This window comes from Ornithodoros turicata, chromosome 1 (assembly GCF_037126465.1).
Source record: "Ornithodoros turicata isolate Travis chromosome 1, ASM3712646v1, whole genome shotgun sequence".
Classification (NCBI taxonomy): domain Eukaryota; kingdom Metazoa; phylum Arthropoda; class Arachnida; order Ixodida; family Argasidae; genus Ornithodoros; species Ornithodoros turicata.
Genome location: NC_088201.1, coordinates 82,065,800 through 82,086,560, shown reverse-complemented (window position 1 = coordinate 82,086,560; position 20,761 = coordinate 82,065,800). Strand labels below are relative to the sequence as shown.

General features: G+C 44.4%; 1 protein-coding gene across 2 annotated transcripts in view; it reads left to right on the top strand.

Moving 5' to 3' along the window:
• Window positions 1-20,761, top strand: part of LOC135378435 (uncharacterized) — a 662,816-nt gene that overhangs the window by 94,333 nt on the left and 547,722 nt on the right. Inside the window, exon 3 of one of the 2 annotated variants that reach the window (XM_064611464.1) lies at window positions 10,750-10,830. The exons of the other annotated variant lie outside the window; for it this stretch is intronic. Within the exon in view, the coding sequence (XP_064467534.1) occupies window positions 10,750-10,830 (81 nt within the window). The remainder of the gene's footprint in view (window positions 1-10,749; window positions 10,831-20,761) is intronic. 2 annotated transcript variants of the gene reach the window in all.

The following is a 20,761-nucleotide window of genomic DNA, read 5'->3' as shown; positions in this document are numbered from 1 at the left end:
CTGGAGAAGACCCATTTTACAGAGAAGTAGAGGTGTCCTGGCGGCATTAAGGCGTAGTCGGTTGTACGAGGGGTGTTCAAGTCAAACCGGGACTTTCTGTCTCCTGAGTGTACAAATGGCTCGCGCTACTTCTTTTTCGTCATTTTCACACGCGACAGGCCTCCGCGCTTACCACGTGGTGGTCCAGTTTGTGCACAACAGAAGACACGTGCTGGACAAGATGGCACATCGAACAGGTAATTGTCCTGAAGTTTCTTGTGAATGAAGGCGTGAAGTCATCTGAAATTTACAGAAGACTTCAGGCTCAGTATGGCCACGATACACTTAGCCGCAGCAAAGCGCTTGAGTGGTGCAAACGGTTCCGAGACGGCCGTACATCAGTGCAGGACGATCCCGGCTGGGGCGGCTCAGAGCCCAGTGTCAGAGTTCCTGAGAACATCCAACTTGTGGAGCGCCTGATCCTCAAGGACCGACGGATAACATGTCTCGAACTGGCTCGAAAGATGGACCTTTCTGTGGGAACGTTGAACACTAACACATTCATGAACACCTCTAGTTTCGGAAAGTTAGTACCCCTTGAGTCCCCAGGCAGCTCTCCGTGTTTGACGAGCAGAGAAGACTGGAAATCTCCCAAGAGCTAAGGTACCGTTTCGACACTGAAGGACAGCCGTTCCTTGATCGAATCATCACGTGCGATGAAACGTCGGTGCACCATTTCACTCCTGAGTCTAAACGTGCATCAAAACAGTGGAAGCATCCGGGCTCGCCAGCTCCCAAGAAGTTCCAAAGCACCCCGTCTGCGGGTGAGGTCATGGCCACGGTTTTCTGGGACAAGGCTGGCGTTGTTCATGTTGATTTTCTGCCCAGTGGTACCACCATCAATAATGCATAATACTGCCAGGTTCTCAGGGATGTGCATAAGGCGCTGAAGCAAAAGCGGCCGGGCCTCATCACCAAAGGAGTCCTCCTCCTACAGGTCAATGCACGCCCGCGTAACGCGCATCTCACGACACGCACCTTACAGGAACTTGACTGGGATTTGCTGCCACATCCCCCTTACAGTCCAGACCTCGCTTCCAGCGATTTCGATCTCTTCGGGCCACTGAAGGCGTTCCTTGGGGGCAGCCACTTCAGCTGCGACGACGAGGTAAAGAATGCGGTCCGATCATGGCTGCTACGCGCCAGTAAGGATTTCTACGCTGCTGGCATCCAAGCCCTCGTGAAACGCTGGGACAAGTGCATCAGTGCAGCTGGAGATTACGTTGAAAAATAAAACTAATTTCTCGCCTGTAAGTTCATTTTACTTTTGCGAAAAATAAAAAGTCCCGGTTTGACTTGAACACCCTAGTTTCCCAAAGCTACCTAAAAAACGTCTCGAATGACTACATGCTAGCACAAAGGCCGGTTGGGCTGACAGCCTACAGTGCTAAGAGCTGACATGTAAACATCCTGGTCCTAGGGACCAAACCAATCGTATCGAGACTGCATTATCCGGACTCGCTATGCCATCGCTATGCAGTTGCTGTACCCTATTATTTCGTCGCACATTACATGTTGCACATGTCGTTGCGGTCAAATTAAATACGGTCTTCGCTCGTGTCTTCACCTGTCTTGGATGGCTCGGTATGTATTGCGCCGTCCTCCCGCCGCCACATCACAACAACAACAACGACAAATGGAGGAAAAGTGATGATGACATGGGATGCTTCCCGGCGGTAGTCGCAGGACCCTACCCCGTGTGAGCGTGTGAGCGCAAAAGATAACTTGTCGGAGATCTGTTTAGAGCTCTTCGAGGAGACCTGTAGCTTGAACGAAAGCACAGAGGGAGCGAAGAGCCCTGCACTGATGCGGAGGGCTCCTCCATGGGCCAAGATCTTTGGACACGTAAGCACGAATGGCTTCTGTTAACTGAAGTACGTGACATAAGGATTGTCACGTGCGTCACGTGTGTCGCAGCTCTAAGGGATTCCTGAGCTAAGGGAGCTTCCTTTAAAACCAAACGGCCCTAGCTCAAGTCGTCCTCAGTGTACGTCATTTCGTTTCAGTGTCCTCTGTTCCTTTCAAAGCCTGTGGAGCGGGAAGCGCTGAGAGGTAGGGTATCATTAGTATTATTCGGTAATAGATGATTAATCAATAGAGTACGTCGTCGCTCACTATCTTCAAGTGCGAGTACATTCCAGCTGCACAAGCGAAGTTCAGACCTTCGGAGTGTCGCCGTAGCCTCTGTCATGCTCTATGCTAAGGGTTTTGAGTTGAAAAAAAGAAAGAAAGAAGACCTCCTTCAAGAACTTCAAGAGTTCTAGGAAGGCGATGTCTGAAGAATTTCGAGTTCACTGGTCCTTGATAATGTACGGTACGGTGATATGTAAGTTTCTGTAGCGTTTTCTTTTTCCAGCTGCCTGGAGATGACCAAATAGCTGTTACCTCAGACCGCCGTGCAAACAACAGTTGAGACTCATTTATCCTCGAGCATATCCATCTGTACCTGATATAGCCGCGACATACAAAACATGTGGGATGTGGTGATGTTGGAAACGTCTTTGTATTCCTAAAACGAAAGCCCGTTATTTTTAGGTACATATTATGTGCGTTATGTACTGTTTTCTGTTTGCCGATATTGAATCCGGGTGTTAATCATTATAAAAAAAAACATTCTATAATACATTGAGAAGCAAGAATTACAAACAGCACACACTCTACTCGGACACACATGTGGGTTTCTGCAGATAAAATATTGCTTGAGAAAGTTAACCTGGCCCGTAAAATACTAATAATCTGCTCTGACACGCCCTACAATGAATACGTGAAGTAGCTAATCTGTGATATTAGTACGTCACAGCCCTTTAATTTATAAATACTTGCGGATTGCTGCCCCTAGCATCACTGCTGCACGGCGTCAAGGCGGCGCGGTGTACATCCACCCGCAATAACACATGGGGTAATCTATATGCCGTTGTACAGTTTGATAACTACAGGTATAGCAGGTATAGCGCCCGAAACTAGCAAAAATGAAAACGAGTGGCAGAACGTTTTCACAAGGGGCACGTTGACTATGATATCCGTTTATGACTGAAAGCAGTGTCCGAAAGCAATGCTCGTTTAAAGCCCACCTCTGTCACATATAAGACGAGGTTTATCTATCTCTGGCACTTTTTCTTTTCCTCTTGAGTGATGAAGGATATGGGTTTTCGAACGGTTCTGTACACTCATTGATCACATAGCCTTCCTCATTCCCGTGGTGCGGGATGCCCTTTTACCTTCGAACTGCAACATAAGCACAACGCGTACTCGTTTTCACAGTGTTCCATTTCGTGACGGCTGAGCAGCAATGCTTACTTTCGAGGCACGGCAGAGGTTAATGATTGAAAACATCTCTTTTACTCTTTCATTATTCCTGCTAATGACAAGAAACACATTTAAAAGTTATTAATAACACTCTCTCTCCCCAGAGCCAATCTGGTGCAAACGACCGTTTATGTCGGCCGTTATGATCAAGTGGTACTCATAGCGTACAAACTCCGCCCACACGAACAGTACTTGAGCCGTTTTCGGCGCCACAGGCAAAAAGGAAAGAGAACAAAGCTAAGAAGATGAAAAGAGATAGAAAAAAAAAAAGGAAATGTAGAGCAGCTGGGCTGTACGAGGCTGATGGATCGCATTGCTAAATAAGTTCTATGAGCTGAAGATAACGCACTTGACGCCTAGAACCGGTCACACAACTAGGCGGTCCAAATCACATTGTAGAAGACAGTCAAGAATGCGGCAGGAGGTATGCGCTTATGAGTTTTACAGTTCAAGCTTTAAGACGATCACGTTAGCGCTATACCAAACTACTACTTTGTAGTTGCCTCGAAGGATTGATTATATGTATTCTAAAAAGAGAGTTCCACTGCATCAAACGCTGAAGGCCACCCAGTATTTAGAATGACACGCTGTGTCCTCTACATTCTTAACTCCGTACCCTTTAGTAAACGGTAAAAAATCGCAATATTTTACCCTCTATTTCAGAAGCTACCAGGTACCCTCTGTGCGACCCCTTTTATAAAAGTTACAAGGAAACCCACTAATTAGAGGTTACGGCCTTCAATCCAGCACCTCCCGTAAAGGGTACGCCAACGCGCGGCTTTTTATACAGGATGTTCATTTTTATTCGCAACAGAGTAGCGCTCATTTGGCAGGTGGGTTATGTGAATTTTTGCTAATTAATCGGTCCGTAGTTACAGACACATGCGTCAGGAAATGTCGGAGATGTTTGTAACTACGGATGGGTTAATTTGCGAAAATTAACGTAACCCACCTGTCAAATGAGCGCTGGTGTGATGCGAATAAAAACAAACACCTCGTGCGTGGGATATGGACAGACATTTACAGAACACACCAAGGTACCAAAATGAACCCGCAGAAAAGGTGATCTTGAACATATGTATATTACAAAAACAGAAGTCTGTCGAGAGGTGACACATTGTGCACAAGTGCGATTCTGATGTGAGGAGAAACCATGGTCGCTTTACCATGTATGTGGAAAAAAGAACTATCTTCTAAGTGAGAAGCAATGCATAAAAGTGCGAGGAAGCTAGCGAGTCAAAACAACTGACCTATGTTTGCTAAGCTGAACACACCCAACGAAATGGAGAATTGCAGCAGAAAAAAATTTATTCCACATTCGTGTTGCAGAGGCGAGCGCAAATGGCAATACAGTATTACATAAAACGCACACAACCTTGAGGAATATGAGTGTACAGTAACGCAGGAGACACTACATTACTGCGTTATCAGCGTTGGAGGCGCTCTGGGACGAGTTTGTGAGGTACTGCATTGCGCTGGTGACGGTATGTGAACCTGCATGTGGGATCCTGGGAACAAAAGTTTGGGCAATGAGAGTAACATTTACGGAACCATTCAAATCCGTACAAAGCACAAGGTACAAATCAGCATAAATGCGGGAAGGCGTTCACTCCGCGATTGAGTCTTAGAATATCGTAAGAATACAACAAGTAGGAAGCTGCGAATTATATATCTCGATGCATATATCCGCAGCTCGCAAAATGCGCGCCGGTGTATTGACTTGGCGACCAAGTAAGAGCAGAAAAGTAGCAAGCGTAAGTGGCGTTCATATGCAGGACCGCAAAACGCTTGCCATAATCACAACAAACATGCGCTAAGAGCTCTTGCTATCAAAATAACGCACGTACCTAGCACAAAATGTACACTTACCCAGTGTATGAAGTGTGTGAATTAGGGCTGCGGTGGTGACGTTCGTTTTCGGTTATATATTCTTTGCAATCTGCGCACTCACTACATTTTCCCCTCAGAACACCGAAAATATACTTGTTTGCTAGCGACATCTAGCTTTTCCGGTGTTCCTGACGATACTATGATAAACGCGAGGAAAACCACTGATTAAAACAGATTACACTTGTTAACGGACGGACGACGAGCGTTAAGCGTTTCAAGGAAACCGCTCTCAGTGTGGATAGACCTAGACCAGGCTCGGCTACGCAGCGAAATCGGAAATCTTGGTGGTTGCGGCATTGACAATTGTTTCCCACCCTTTAGAAAGAAACATACTATCTGTATTTCAGACTGCGAACTTATAATCTGTGTTCATACAGCATTGATAACATGTAGTTGACGTATAGGTGACGCTGAAACAGATAAAAAATAACAGCGTAGATTCGCAACTGTCGTCTCGAATGGGAGGCTGAAACGCGGCATTATGCTGAAAAACAAAAGGAAAACAAACGATAAGAAACTAACAAAGAGATTATCGTTGGAGATTTCGCTTAGAAGTTACAGTGTCGGAGTAGAGGGTACATTTATAAGTTACAACAAGATGTTTTTGTTTTTTCCGAGATGTAACTTCTATTCGTGTTGTAAAGACATGACTTTGGTCGCTTTTAACCTCTAAATATACGTTACAGTGGTGTAACCTATAAGAAATCTCGAAATCTACGTCTATACAGAAGTTACATGTTTCTAAAAGTTACAATAAAACGTACGGGTTTAAGAGTGTAACTGTTCGAGGCGTGGAAGGGGGCGAGTATACGCCTATCCTTCGAACACATAAAACGTACACCAAGTGCTGCGAAAAAAAAAAAGACATACGCCAGTAGTCCTCGGCAAATCAGGAAACAGAGGATTTTGCTTCTAAATCCGGGTTGGCGTTGAGCGTAATATGCGGTTCTATTCTATCTTTGCCTCACTAAAACGAATAAATATTCAGCGGTACAGATTTAAAATACACTTTATCTGAGTAACGTCAGTAGACGGACGACGAGGAGTGACAACATGCTAGCAGCAGTTAGGAAGAAGAAAAAGTAAACATGATTACATTACAATAGATGATTTTAAAAAGATGCGCGCGCCACCAAGCGCGCGGCGCAAAGCAGCATGGGAACTTTGAGGGACACTCCTGTGTCGTCTGCTTCGGTTACGGTTTACCCTGGCTGACGCTGCTGCTGCGCACACCGGGTATATTGTTGTTCTTCCTCTACCTCCGCCTCTGGGCGTCTCATAATGCTCTATAAGGCGCTATAAGTTCCCATGAGCCCTTGCGCGCCACAGGTAGCGCTTGCTTTTCTAAAAAGGGTCTACTGCAAAGTCATCGCATTTAAAGCCATTTCGACGACTGGGGCACCTAACGTTCCTTCGCCCTGACGTTGTACACCATGCCTGGAGTAGATAGTGCCGTCACAAGGACATTGACTTTTCTCGCGGAAAGGTGCTCGAAGCGATGAAAATCATATGTGCCTGAAATAGCTTTGGCCATTTCCTATCATGCTTTCAACGCAATCAACTCCTGTGACGCATCAGTACAAGGCACCGACATTGGCAATGTGTTTTGCAGGTGTTCTTGAGCAAAAGGATTTAAAACTTGCTGTTCGAGTGGTCTCTGAAGGCTACACTTTGGCGCAAGTCGCTTCACCGCACCTCGAATCCCGTCACACGGTCCTTTTGCATGCGACGTACCGAAGAAATTTCATGTCGCTGGAACCCCGAATTCTTTTACGTGAAAGCATACTTGATGAAGCTCGTCTTATTCTTTTGCATTGTGACGCACCACCACTGGAAAAATAATACAGCTTCTTGATATGGGGGGTGAGTAGCGAGGAGCCGTTCTAGGAAAATCTCATAGATTCTAGAGATGTACAGATGCGTTGTCATGGGTGAGCCACTCGAATATAATGACGTAAGGCAAGTGTTGCAATACATCATTTGTTTGGCTTCTTAAAATATAATACGACCGGGTGTACCGTCGCCTGTGTTTCAGTAGAAAGATTGCAGGGAGATATGTGAAAGAAAGGTGTAGTTTTCCGAAAAGTCAAGTTGCACGATAGCTTCATCCTAAAGAAGTTCAGCTTTTAGTAGTTTCAGGTAAACACACTGCGACGATCTTGCCGAAATGATGCCTCTTGAGGGCTCGCAGTGCATAGAGAAGATTGTGGCGAAATTCTTCACTTGGTACAACAAATGTTTGAAGCGACACGCGGTCACCAGACGCCCATTGCTGGTACGTGATAGTGTCCAAAAACTCCGACATTCGCTGCAGCTTTTCCTTCAACTTGTTCTGGACAGCTGGCAGCCCAGGCAGCCAACACAAGCGGCTCGGCCCGTCACCGGATGTAATCTACCTAATTGGATTACGCCGCTGGTACATTTACTGTGTCTGTTACTTGCCACCACGTACTGAAATTGACTTCCGAGAAGTGCGGGGGAGACCTCAAACACGGATATGAGATGTAATATTGATTTGTTAAGCGTTGTCACGCTATAGGTGCCGCAAATCGGCATGCGGAACGGGAAGGTGACGACTGAAATGCTAACAAACTGTAAAAAATCGTTGCTACAAAACAAGAAAAAGTATCCTTCCAATTTCTTATATGTTCAAGTAGACACATTCACCATCATTTGAGCGTTGACAGAATGCTCGTATCGCGTTCGGCACATCGATTTTTGCAGCTGGCAATACAGCTAATTTATCAAATTCTTCATATTTTGCAAATGGTTTTTGAGTTTTCTTTTATATCCGGATAAATATTTTGTCACATGTTCACTAGATGACCAGTTCCACGTGTACCCAATAAATATACCCCCCCCCCCCTCCGCAATTTATGTCGCTGCGTGCAGGCAGTGACTCAAAAAAAAAAAAAAAAAAACATACAGCGAAAACGTGAATTTCTATGTTCATAGTACGGTACGACAGACGCACCAGCTTGAGAGTTTCTTTATACAGAATGAAAGGACAATCCTTTACGACCACTCTGACGTATACAGACATAAAATATCTTTAGCCGTTTTCCGAGGAGAAGACTTCGAAGGCACCTCGCTTTTAAGTGAACAACAGATGTTTAGTACCACCTAACGTAAAAATCCCTCGGGATTCGGCTAAAATATTTTGTGAGCGTTGGTTTCTCTTGGGTGTCAACCACAAAAAAATAACAAAATCAAAGAAAATAACAAGATCCGTGGTGGTCAAGCCACGCGATTGGATCGCTTCATGTGGAATACCCAACAGATTTATTCGCAAGACAAGTTTTCTTTTTGAGCAGAAAGCAACTGTAGTTCCTTATTTGTCAGAGAACGAGATGCTCTGGTGACACACGTGTTCCACTTTTGCCCAATCAGGAGCGTTTCACCCATTTCTCCCCTTCCCTCTTTGGCCAGGTGGCCAGAACTGGTAGTGGTGGTGGTGGTGGCGGAGTGCTATTTCCGAGCTGTTTGCTACCAGACCAGCATTGTTACCGAGACTGTTTGTTCTGAGAGCGTGCGACTTGCTTTTTTTTTTTTTTTCTCTCTCTGGAGAATTATCCTGTCTACGCCAACACACCAAAAGTTATTCCGGAGCTTAAGAAAGACTCACCATTCGCGACATTTACCTGCAACTTTGCGAAACTCATCCATTTTTTTCTTCTTTTGTCAATAGTGTGTGGGTGTGTCCATAGAGTGTGGGACTGTTTACTACATTTGGTTGATATTATATTGCATACGTGTTTGTTTGTCGTTGCATACGCGATGTTTGATCTCCACTGAAATAATGGTATCAGCACTTTCCGAACAAAAGACGCGTTTTATTCTAAAAGACAAACCTTAGACAGGCATGATTACCTATGAGCTATTGTCAACACCAGAGCGCGGATAACGATACACTAAAAACTCCCAAAATATGGGTGCAACTATACAGTGAAAATCTTCGAAATATGCAGTAAAAATCCGCAGTATATGCAATGTTTTTCATTGTTCTTGGTACAAAAGCAATACACCAAATGCCTAATTTAAATAATGTGAGTGTTCGATTAGGGATAACACGGTAAAATAAAGCCGCTTCATCGTGCAGCACACAACAAAGAATATTTGCGCCACATGTATAAATCACGGAGCTAAAGGCCTTGCGTTCGTGATTGCTAAAATAGCATAAACGCAAGCTAGCTGGTGGATGAAACCCATCACGAAACAAGCCTGAGCATGGGCAACATGAAAAACATGAACATACAGGTATATTCGTGTTTTTCGTGTAGCCCATACTCAGGCTTGTTTTGTCATGGCTTTGCGTTCGGCACTGCATCATGCCGATCAAAATGCGAACGCCGCCGGTCTTCGTAACGGTAATGTGGCGAAGATAAAGTACGGCTCATCCGCCATGCACGCAGTGAAGGTGGAGCAGCCAGGGTATTGGTTGAACACCGATCCTCCCCCACCGAAACATGGAAAATATTCGATTCCGACCAGAATTTTCGCGAAAGACGTCCCAACGTCGTTCCGAATCCAACGAAACCACCCACGAGAAAAGGAGAAGTAAGCTCTTGCACCCGAAAATATGGCAAAATATGCACTTTTCGCGCACTTTCATGCCAAATATGCCACAACGTGCAAAACATGCATTTATATGCACTATAGAAGAGTTCTGGTCGGTCCCACACCAAGACCAAAAGTATTATTTCATCGTCCAGATACGAAACCATATGGGGGGAGAGAGAGAAAAAGAAACACGCATTTGCACGAAAATCCGCGCTCTAGTCATCACCATTGCCTCGGTCGCGGTACATAACATGTCATGGTACCAATAACACGGTCATTGAGATGCTGGTTATCATCATATCTGCTGAAGCATGACGTCGATACAATGATCTAGTTTACTGTCCTACAAGCAGGTGACTTTGAACCAAAGGCAACTGACGCTTTAGGTAACAAAGTATCATGTAAAAAGAAGACAGTATTGTGAGTTTTATCCTGTGTAGAGTCACTAAATTATCTGTTATATGTGTCTCTCTTACTCAAACTCAAATGACGAATATTTGCCTTATTCGAATCTATACCAGCTTGCTTGTTTGTATGCTGTTTTTATGTTGAAAGTATAAAATCACCCGCAAATGACAGAAAACAGCGTAATGATAACTTAAATAACGAGTTAAATAACGATTTATAATGTCAAGAAGCTTTGTTAAAGGGAGGATTTCGCTCCCGTTACTCTCTTCCAAATGCACCGCCAAATTTTGGAGTGGGGTAAGGGGTTTGAAACTCTCTGCGTACTCCACTGAGCTATTATAATAACGATAGACTAGCGTGCCCCGTTATCGTTTGATAGTACCGTCCGCTTCACTGGTACATCTTTATTGCAGACGCTTTAGCCATTGATACACAGTTCGTGATTTTTTCCGTTCGTTTTCCAGAGATTTCCGTTCAAGCTGGAGCTAAATTTCTTTTAATTTATCATTCTGCAAGTTTGTTTCATTTATTGTTTTATCATTCCAGTGCCACAATGACGGCACTATTCTAACACGAAAGAACACACGCAAAAGTCATCAAGAAAGACGGCACACTTTGTTGAGAAAGGTGAGTGTGAGGCAGCAAAAGAGCACAAAGTAAGTGATAACCTGAAGCTGACAGCATTACGGTTCTTTATTATTTCTTTCCTTCTTCATTTTTTTTTTTTTTTTTTGCTGCTCAGCAAGCGGTTGCAAAACATCAGAGAAATTATGGGTGACATAAACTATTGCAGCTTTTCGATTTCTCATGCACTGAAAAAAAAAAAAAAAAAAGAATCCGTAATTTTACTCACACGTGACTGCAAACTCTGTTGCCGGCACACGTGCCGTGAGCTAGTTACGGCAAAAAAATCGTTGGGAGTGCACACTGCGCAGCTCCCAAAAGCAATCAGAATGACACTTACATTAACGGGATACTAAACGGCGAAAGCCCAGCCCGGAACTGTGCAGTGTGCACTCCACACGGATTTTGTGCAGCATATAGGTTACCGCATATATGCCGGCAACGGAGTTAGCCAGTCACTTATGCAGTAGAATTGCGGAAATTTTTCTTAGAGTGCACCTGTACACTCTGCGACAAGAAATGGCTAGTCTTCGTCACTTTTGGAACTAGATGCACTCCCTCAACAACTAGCACCTTTTGGGGTCAAACGCATGGGACTAAATGAATGTCACAAAGTGGGGAGTCCATTGCACGAGAGAAGCACGTTGAAAACCAGAGGCAACGGCCACAAACACACACACACGAATAATGTCATCAGTAACGCTTCCCCCCCCCCCCCCCCCGCATGCTTTTGGGGATGTATGTTCTGGGACCCATGTTAAATAACTGTGCCGTGTCTGTGTCTGAGGATTTGTGTGTGTGCGTTTGTGCCTCTGCTTTGCCACCTGATTGCAACCGCGCTTGTCCTTACAGTCCTGTCCACATACTATGCGTGCATTAACGAAAGTACTTTGAATTGAACTGATGTGCCAAGTTATAAAATCTTCTGGCATGCATAGGACTGAATTTGTCAACAAAAAAGCAATAATTACTTTTTATTACGCAGGGCTTCTTACAAAACTAAATTGCTCGCGTTGTGCCACTGAAATGTCGGAGAGCACATATGTATATTTCGTAGGCGTTTCATTCAGGGAAATGTTCGCGAAGTTTGGGAACTGTTCCCAGTGTTGGGGAGTGAATTTTAAGGAGGATTTTAAGGACTAAAATGGAGAGTACTTGTAATCCTAGGGACTAGAAGCCGTAATTACTTCCCAGTCAACCGCTATTTCTCTTAGAGTGTACGTCACAAGAACACCTTCTTCCTGTCCACACCTTAAGACTCAGAATACCACTCAGAAGGTTCGAACACAAACAACAATTACTATCTGGGTGTCGTTTCCATCTTCGGCGTTCTCTTTATGATTGAGTAAACCGGAGAGCTAACAGGCAGGGATACCCTACATGGACAATCGTGCCACTCGCCTGTATGAATTCCCTATCGGAAATGCATGCGTCTCTTTCTCTCACAAGGATTACTATAATAACTGGTCGTGAACGACAGCACGTGCCACAGTGCAAATGGCCTCACAAAGCGAGATGGCAAAGCCGAACACCGCACAAAAGGATACAGGGACAAAGAAGGAAGGAAAAGAACTCTGAGCTTAACCGTTACTTGCGTGCTGTAGAGAAAAAAAAAGCACACCACCGAAGGATGTGAGAACGTCAGCTCAGGAGCTTGTTTTGCGAACAAATTGACAGGGACAGCAACATGGAAAAAAAAAAAAAAACTCAAATGTACTTCTCTCGTACCCCTTCAACGGCAGTGCGTGATGTCATCCCCACAGCACAGTTCAATGAGCGCACGGGAGCACCCCAGATAATCTCCATTAATCTCAGCCCATCTGCATGTGCCCTGCGGGATAAAACTGGCTACCATTAGGCTACTGACAATATTATGCGCAGCGTACACGACCACAGCAGATGCTCCTACACCACGAGTCGGACGCCCTTCGAGAGAGGGCGTCGGTAATTAATTGCCCACCTGGTTCTAGGAAACTGCTGTTCATCACGCGGAACATGCGCCCGTGCCATAACGTTTTTGACGGCGGCTCCGATCGTGTTCTTGACCCTTTTTTTTTCTCTCAAAGTCGGCGCTGTAATTCCGGGACAGCTCTAAGCTGCATGAGTGTGGTGGCAGATGAGCTGCGAATACTTTTGCGCAGCTAGATTCCTGAAGATACGCATCTTGTTCCACTTATGGAAGGTGTCAAGGAACGAACAAGATTGAAAAAGAAGGATCGGTGATTGAATGATTTGCATAAATAGATTGCTATGGGTTCCTGTGGGACGATTTTGCCCTTGAGGGTGGGTGTAGGCGGACATACACAACATTTCTGTTATGTTGTTTCGTTGTGGTTTTCTGTTTTATAATTTGAATGCGCTGATGATGATGCCAGAGCGTGTTTCTTGCTCCGTTCCATCATGTGCATTAAAGGACGCTACGCTATTGCTCTGATCGAAAAAAGTAAGGGCCTTGCGTACCACCGTTGTGGAGTCAGGTGGCGGGTTGCAGGATTTGTGGCGACGTACAGTACTTGCAGAGGCTCTGTACAACACGTTGTGCCTCAACCTTTGACGCTGGTGTACTGCAGAAAGGCTACCTCTATTTCCATGTCTCCCGTGGGCGTATGCATCCAACGCTATTTCTGCACTTCCCGTCGACAAACACTAAGGAAGCAGTTCACTGTAGCACAACAACTATGCACACAAGTACCAAGCGTCCTAGACGCGATGTCTGTGTGTTGGTAAGATAAAAAACAATGTCAAGAAGTCGACGGTAAGTATAGTTTAGGACAAAGTAAGTACGGCAGTACGCTCCTTACTTTACGCTGGTAGGGTTGAATTGCATTTAAAAACAATATGGGTGTGCTGGTATTCTTCAAACCTAACATTGTACGCACAGCTAGAATGCCGTATTTTTCTCATCATAGAGTCGATTCCAATTTGATTTTCTTTTAGCAAATTATACCCTGAATTAAACTGAAACAGATTGTGTTTCCCTTCGACTACGTTATTCCAGGTATAGGATTTTGATACTTTGCTTGGTCTGACAGACTACTCGTCTTAGGACACGTCTACAGTGCTTGCTTTGTTGAAACAAATTTACCTATGCTGTAGGTCCGATCTACTAGGTTAGGTTAGTTTCGACACCTCCCCTGCCGAGGGATACTGACATTGGTTAGCTTTCCATCAGAAACGTCGAAATAGCGCCCAGTACTATACGTGCACTGGAGACGTGATAACAATCACAGATTTCATTTACAGAGATCATTGGTAACGACAAATCTTAAAGTCCCCTATATTTGTCGTGCTGCGTCTAGTGCAACAAGGCTACTACATTCTGTTTCAACAAATAACTGAAAAGTGTCGGTTTCCTTGGGATCATACAACTCAAGAGCATACGGCTCATTGCAGCTATCAGTGTTCAGCCACAAAAAGTTATTCTATAGGGTGGTAATAAATGATAATGATAATTGGGGGTTTACATCGCGAGACAACTGAGATCATCAGCGACGCCACAGCGGTCGGTCTGTGAATTGCTTTTGCCCACCTGAGGGTTCTTTAACGTGCGATGAATGCTCATCACACGGCACCCCGTATTTAACGTCCCTCGCGGAAGACGGCGTATCTAAGCAACTTGTACCCTGCCACCAAGTTGCTGGCGCCCTCGGCCGGGTTCGAACCCGCGATCTCAGGATCAGAAGGGCGAACACGCTACCGACTGAACCACCGAAGCCGGTGTGTAGGGTGGAATTGTTTGCATATCAACACATATGGCTATCACATACCTCACCTATGCCACGATATACCTCTCGTCGCCGTGCTGCATTAATGCATCGCACACGACTCCAGTAGTTTGTCCAGAAATTGATCTCTGGGGGAGTCAAGAATACAGGTTCATTCCAGCCACAACTAACCTTTGAATCGTCCGAAGGTCCGATGTCTCGAGCTCCTTGTGCCTTGGTGCCACGCACCACACTGCCGTCGTTGCGGCTCGTGAGCCCTTTTCTTCCCTTGGTCACATGACTATCTCGTTGCTGGAGCCCTTCGTCCACACTCCTGACTGGGGGGTACCAAGCTTCGTAAATGTTGATTAACACATGTTTATGGGTATATGCATTGTTCGCCGAGCTGTACTGGCTAATCTCAGAAATTTCAGGGGGGGGGGGAGGTTGTAAGAAAGCAGGGAAAGTGTACAACACCCTGGTGTGGGGGTGTAGGGAAATCCCTGAACGACTCAATATCGCTTTTGCTGCTCAGAAGCGTTACCGCTTAGAACAAGTTGATTCCCCAAGATGTCGTCACTGTGGTGACTTGGCAAATGTCGAACACATCCCTCTCCACTGCCCATACTACTAACCTGTCAGCACTTACCGTGCCTTTAAATCAGCAAGACTCGCCCTCTGACTATGACAAAATTATGTGGTTCACGGTGGAATCTTGCTCACCAACACTTCGCCCTAAAAGCGCTACTAATCTTTTCGGATAATGTATGACTTCGGTCCTCACTGTAGGGCTCATCATTATCTTTTCAGCAGATTACCGCGAGCACTGGGGTAAAGTATTGCCACAGCGCACCCCAATCACCATCAGTTGTTTTTGTTTTACGGCTCCACTGTCGCAACTATATTCACAGTCAAGCACGAAATGTAGAATCAACGTTGAAATAAGATTGCAAACCACCAATACCATCGTAGAATCTGCGATAGCGTGCAACGTAGATTCTACGTAGAAAATGTCCTCTCAAAAACACATAGAACCAACATAATTTTATAACGCTATTTCTACGTTGACGCTTGTTTTTTCTACGTTGATAAAACATTCATCAAATCCATCATCCATCAAATCCTCTCATTATTCATCAAATGTTGTGAATTACTGTTTACTCTACGTTGTCTATTGCTACCTCTTCGTACTATGTTACGTTAAAGTTCCACTTCTACTGGCGCAAAAGCGCAGGTATCCTGAAACCTAAATATGTTCAAATACAAATGTGTAATAGTGAATATTCAAGAAGACAATGAGGGGCACGTCCTTTAGGTGCACGTTTATTAAAATCTTAAATCAATTAGTGAAACGTGTACATAAAAGATCATCATTGATAATGGTCATAATAATAATAATTACATGATTGCTACACCTCTTCGGAACGGTCATCCCTGAAAGATACCCAATAACATCCCAAGCAGCACAACATATTGGCCCAATACTGGACAGCTATTGGCAATATTGGCCCAATCTTGGTCCGATCTTGGTCCAATATTGACCCGGCATTACCAATATTGGGTCAAGATGTTGTGCTGCTTGGGATAGTTCATTCCATCTATTGGGATAGCAACTCAAACACTGCCATAAATAGGCGTAGAACAGACAGAACAGACACTGTGCAACAAGTGGGAACAAAGCCTGACAGTGACTTACCGGAGCTTCTTTCGGAGTATAGGTGGTTAGATGGGGAAGCGGTCTAATCGCTGGCAGACCAAAGCGACGTCTTCTGGTCTATGCCTTGCCCTTCATTGTTGTAGGGACACCAGGTACTTTACACATGCGTGAGGCTGGCAATGGGTGGGTGTGGATACTGTAAAACAGTCATGTTGTATCCATCTAGAGTCGTCCATGAGACAAAAACACACGTATTTCAAGCTTTCTGACGACTGTTACTGAAGCTATATGTTAATAAACAATGCAAAAAGCGCAACCAGCTCACTCTACAGCAAGATTAGCGGTCATACAAAAACAACGAACTTTGGAGAACAGCGCAGTCAGATGTGAAACGGTAACTGCTTTCCTTTATATCAAAGGCAACTGTGGCTGAGCCAAGCTTATCTACTAGGCTGCTCATAGTTCACAGAATTGGCCACCGTTGCTTTCATCACCCCCAAGGCAAGATATCCCAAGAACCTATAAAATAGTACCTGAATCAAAGAGATATGAAGAAATATACCTGCATTTTGCAGTATGCAACATCTGAAATAACTGTGCTACGTACTGTTTGAACGTACGCCAAAGTACATATCACACACACACACACATCACACAGAGTCCCACATTTCGCAGGAATTCGTCTGTGATACGCACAGACTCTGCATGTAAAGAAAACGATAGCTCTTTACCTCGGATACTATTAAGCTGTTATTGCTCCACACCTCTACCACATGTGACTGTCTGACAATGCACAAATCTTAAGTGAGGCAAAAGAAAGAACGAAAACTCTCCTCAACTCGAATGCCGGAGAGCAAAGGAACGCTACCTCTCGGACACCACGGCACTCGCTGTTATGCTCAACGTAGTTGTTCACCGTATTGGGCAGCACTGCCTCGATGCTCCAGAGATTACTGACTGATTTGTACTCACTCGATGCTCCAGTACAAAATACGCATGATGCTGATGTTTCAAAGACACTTCCGTGTAACCAAATGCCATATCCTACGGGGGGGGGGGGGGGGGGGGCAGAAATAGCTCACCGTTGCTGGCCACACACGAGTGGGCATTGTCACGGTTATACGAGTACTAACACCTGGCAGGAATTATTGTCAAGGCTATACATGGTGTTTCACCTATAGTGATAAAGAAAATTCTAACTGGCGACGTACTCGCTGGAGGATTGTGGGGCTTTCGGTAATTACCTTTTGGAAACTTTTGCCACCATTCAGGAAGGATTTGTACAATTTCTAATTCCGGGAAATTTATTTTTGTCAATTGAACTTTGGGAATTGCCAAGTGAACTTCACTTTTCTCTTACAGCAATCTGAAGTCCTCCACGGAAAACCGTACACCCAACAAAAACTATGCACAGTATCGCAACGGAAATAGTCGAAAAAATTAGTAAAAATTACGCTTTAGCCCTGCCTGCTTGATTTTCGTAAAGAAGCGCGCGCGAAATGTGGGTCTCGAGGAGGAGGTGTCCCCGCCTTCATTTGTTTTTTTTTTTCCTTTTATGTTACAAATACACATATTTCTGTTAAAAAAAACTTAGGTTCGCTTGGCAATTTTCAATGTTGAATTGAGAAAAATAAATTTCCCGCAATTAAAAATTGTCCAAAGCCTTCCTGAATGGTGACAAAAGTTTCCAGAAGGTAACTGCCGAAAGTCCCACAACCCTCCGGCGAGTACGTCGCCAATTAGATTTTTTTTATCACGTTAGGTGAAACACCCTGTATGTAACGACGAAATATTGTAGTGCTCCTACAGCACCTCTAGTGGAGTTGGTCATGGATTGACGATTACAACAGTGCACACCGCTAATATTGATTCGCGAAACAGGCTTCAAAGTCGTTACATCACATGTTTCAGCAAGTTAGAGGGTTTACGCAGTGTGTTCTTTTCCACTCGCAATATTGTGTTGTTTCCGGGAAGATTTTTTCTAAAGAATATTAAGCGATAAAACGATAAGGAAGATGGGCTCACTAATTTTGTGACTCATCTAATCAGTCAACAATATCAATAAATCAGTCAACTGCTCTTAGTTTTTAGGGCGGGAGCAGTACTATTTTTGAATTGTGATGTGGGCAAGCTTTCGTTTGTCGCATCCTAGAGTTGGCAGTACGAGGACGCAGACGAACGAATAGAGGGAGACAAACGCACGCTGGGCCACCAACAAGTTTAATGAGCAGAAAACAGAAAACCACCCAAAGAACCATGCCTGCGCGGTGTACGGCACAGCCACGTCAAAGATAAAAAGAGGCATGTGAAAATCCCACATGAAAACACCTGATAACACATCTCAGGGGCCAGCACTACACTCTGAAAAATGAACTTCACCGCATAGCACGCTCCTAGCCAACCATAATCTCGAATGATATTCTTAGCTGCCATGATTTGTGGAAAACGGGAGATGTACGCCTTTTTTGTGGCACTTATGCGGTTCATAATTGTCGTAAAAAGGCGTACGCCTCCCGTTTTCAACAAATCATGGCAGATGATGGTTGCATGCTATACGGTGAAGTTCATTTGTAAGAGAACAGAATGTCGCGCATACCATACTATGCGGCAAACTCACCTTTCCCACTCCAGGCCTGGCATAGTGACGGACGTCCTCTTCCCCGAAAGTTCTTATGCAGAACGAATTACAAAAACTCGCAACCTTGTGCGTTTTCTGGATAGACAAGTTAGCAGTGCCGACAGACCTGATAGAATATTCATGTTATCCCAGTCAACCACGAAATGTGGAATCAACGTCGAACTAACATTGCAAATCTACAATACCATCGTAGAATCTGCGATAGCGTGTAACGTAGATTCTACGTAGAAAATGTACGCTCAAAAACACGTACAATCAACTCTAATTTTGTAACGTTATTTCTACGTTCACGTTTTTTTTTATATTGATAGAACGATCATCAAATATTATGAATTACTGTTTATTCGACGCTGTCTATTGCTATCTCTTCCTACTATGCTACTTTAAAGCTCCACTTCTGCTGGCGCAAAAGCGCAGGTATCCCGAAACCTAATTTTGTCCAAATACAACAGTACAAATGTGTAATAGTGAATATTCAATAAGATATTGAGGGGCATGACCGTTTATGTGCTCGTTTATTAAAACCTCAAATCAGCTAGTGAAATATGTAGAAAAAAGATAATCACTGATAATGGTCATAATAATAATAATCACATGGATGGTTGCTACGCCTCTTCGGAACGGTCATACCTGAAAGATAACCAATAACATAGTTCATTCCATCTAGTGGGATACCGTGCCATAAATAGACGTGAAAAACAGACACTCTACAACCAGTGGGAACACATGCATGACAGTATCTTACCGCAGCTTCTTTCGGAGTATAGATGGTGTGATGCGGAAGCAGCCTAATCACTGGCAGGCCGAAGCGATGTCTTCGTCTTCTGGTTTATGCCCTGCTCTTCATTGTTGTAGAGACACCAGGTCCTTTACACATGCGTGAGGCTGTCTATGGATGTGTGTGGATACTGTAAAACAGGCAGCCATGTGACAAAATCAGACGCAGTACAAGCTTTCTGACAACTGTAACTGAAGCTATTAGTTAATAGAAAACTACAAAATGCGACACTAGCTCACTCAACAGCCAGATTAGCTGTCATACAAAAAACAAGGAACCTTGGAGAAAAGCGCAGCCTGATGTGAAAAGGTAACTCCTTTCCTTAGCAGCCACTCTTATCTATACTAGCAGACTGCTCATAGAATAGGCCACCGTTGCTTTCGTCACTCTCAGTTCAAGATATCACAAGCACCTATAAAATAGTACATGAACCGAAGAGATGTGAACAAATATATCTGCATTTTGCAACATGTAACATCTAATTGCGCTACGTAGTGTGTGAACGTGCGACTTCAACGATGGAGTAAATCTCCGTTGCAAACTGATGTCGACACTGAGAAGGGATTTTCAGAAACCATATCGTACTAAACACAGACAGCATTAAACGTTACCCCAGTAGGATCTCATCAGCATATATTTAATAAGCCATTCGGATACACCAAACTACATATCACACACGCACATCACACACAGTACCACACTTCGCATAAATTCGTCAGTGATACGCAACCAGATTCTGCAGGTACAGAAAACGACACAAAGCTGTTTACTTCGGACACTAAGCCGTTATGCTGCACACCTCTACCGCATGTGATCGTTGAAAAAACAAGAATGCATAAATCTTAAATGAGAGAAAGAAAACTCACCTGTTAAACTTGAAAGCCGGAGAACAAAGGAACGCTGCCTCTCGCACACTACGTCGTTCGCTGTTACGCTCAACGTAGTTGTTGATCGTATTGGCCAGTACTGCCTCGATGCTCCAGAGATTGCAGTACAAAATACGCTTGATGCTGAAGTTCCAAAGACCTTACGGTGTGACAAAATGCAATGTCCATCCTACCAAACCGCCACGACAACGGCGCTCTGGACGCGCCTCGCCACTCGCCAGCCTCGCCTATAGACCACTTGCACTCCTACGTCATCGATTACGTTTCGCC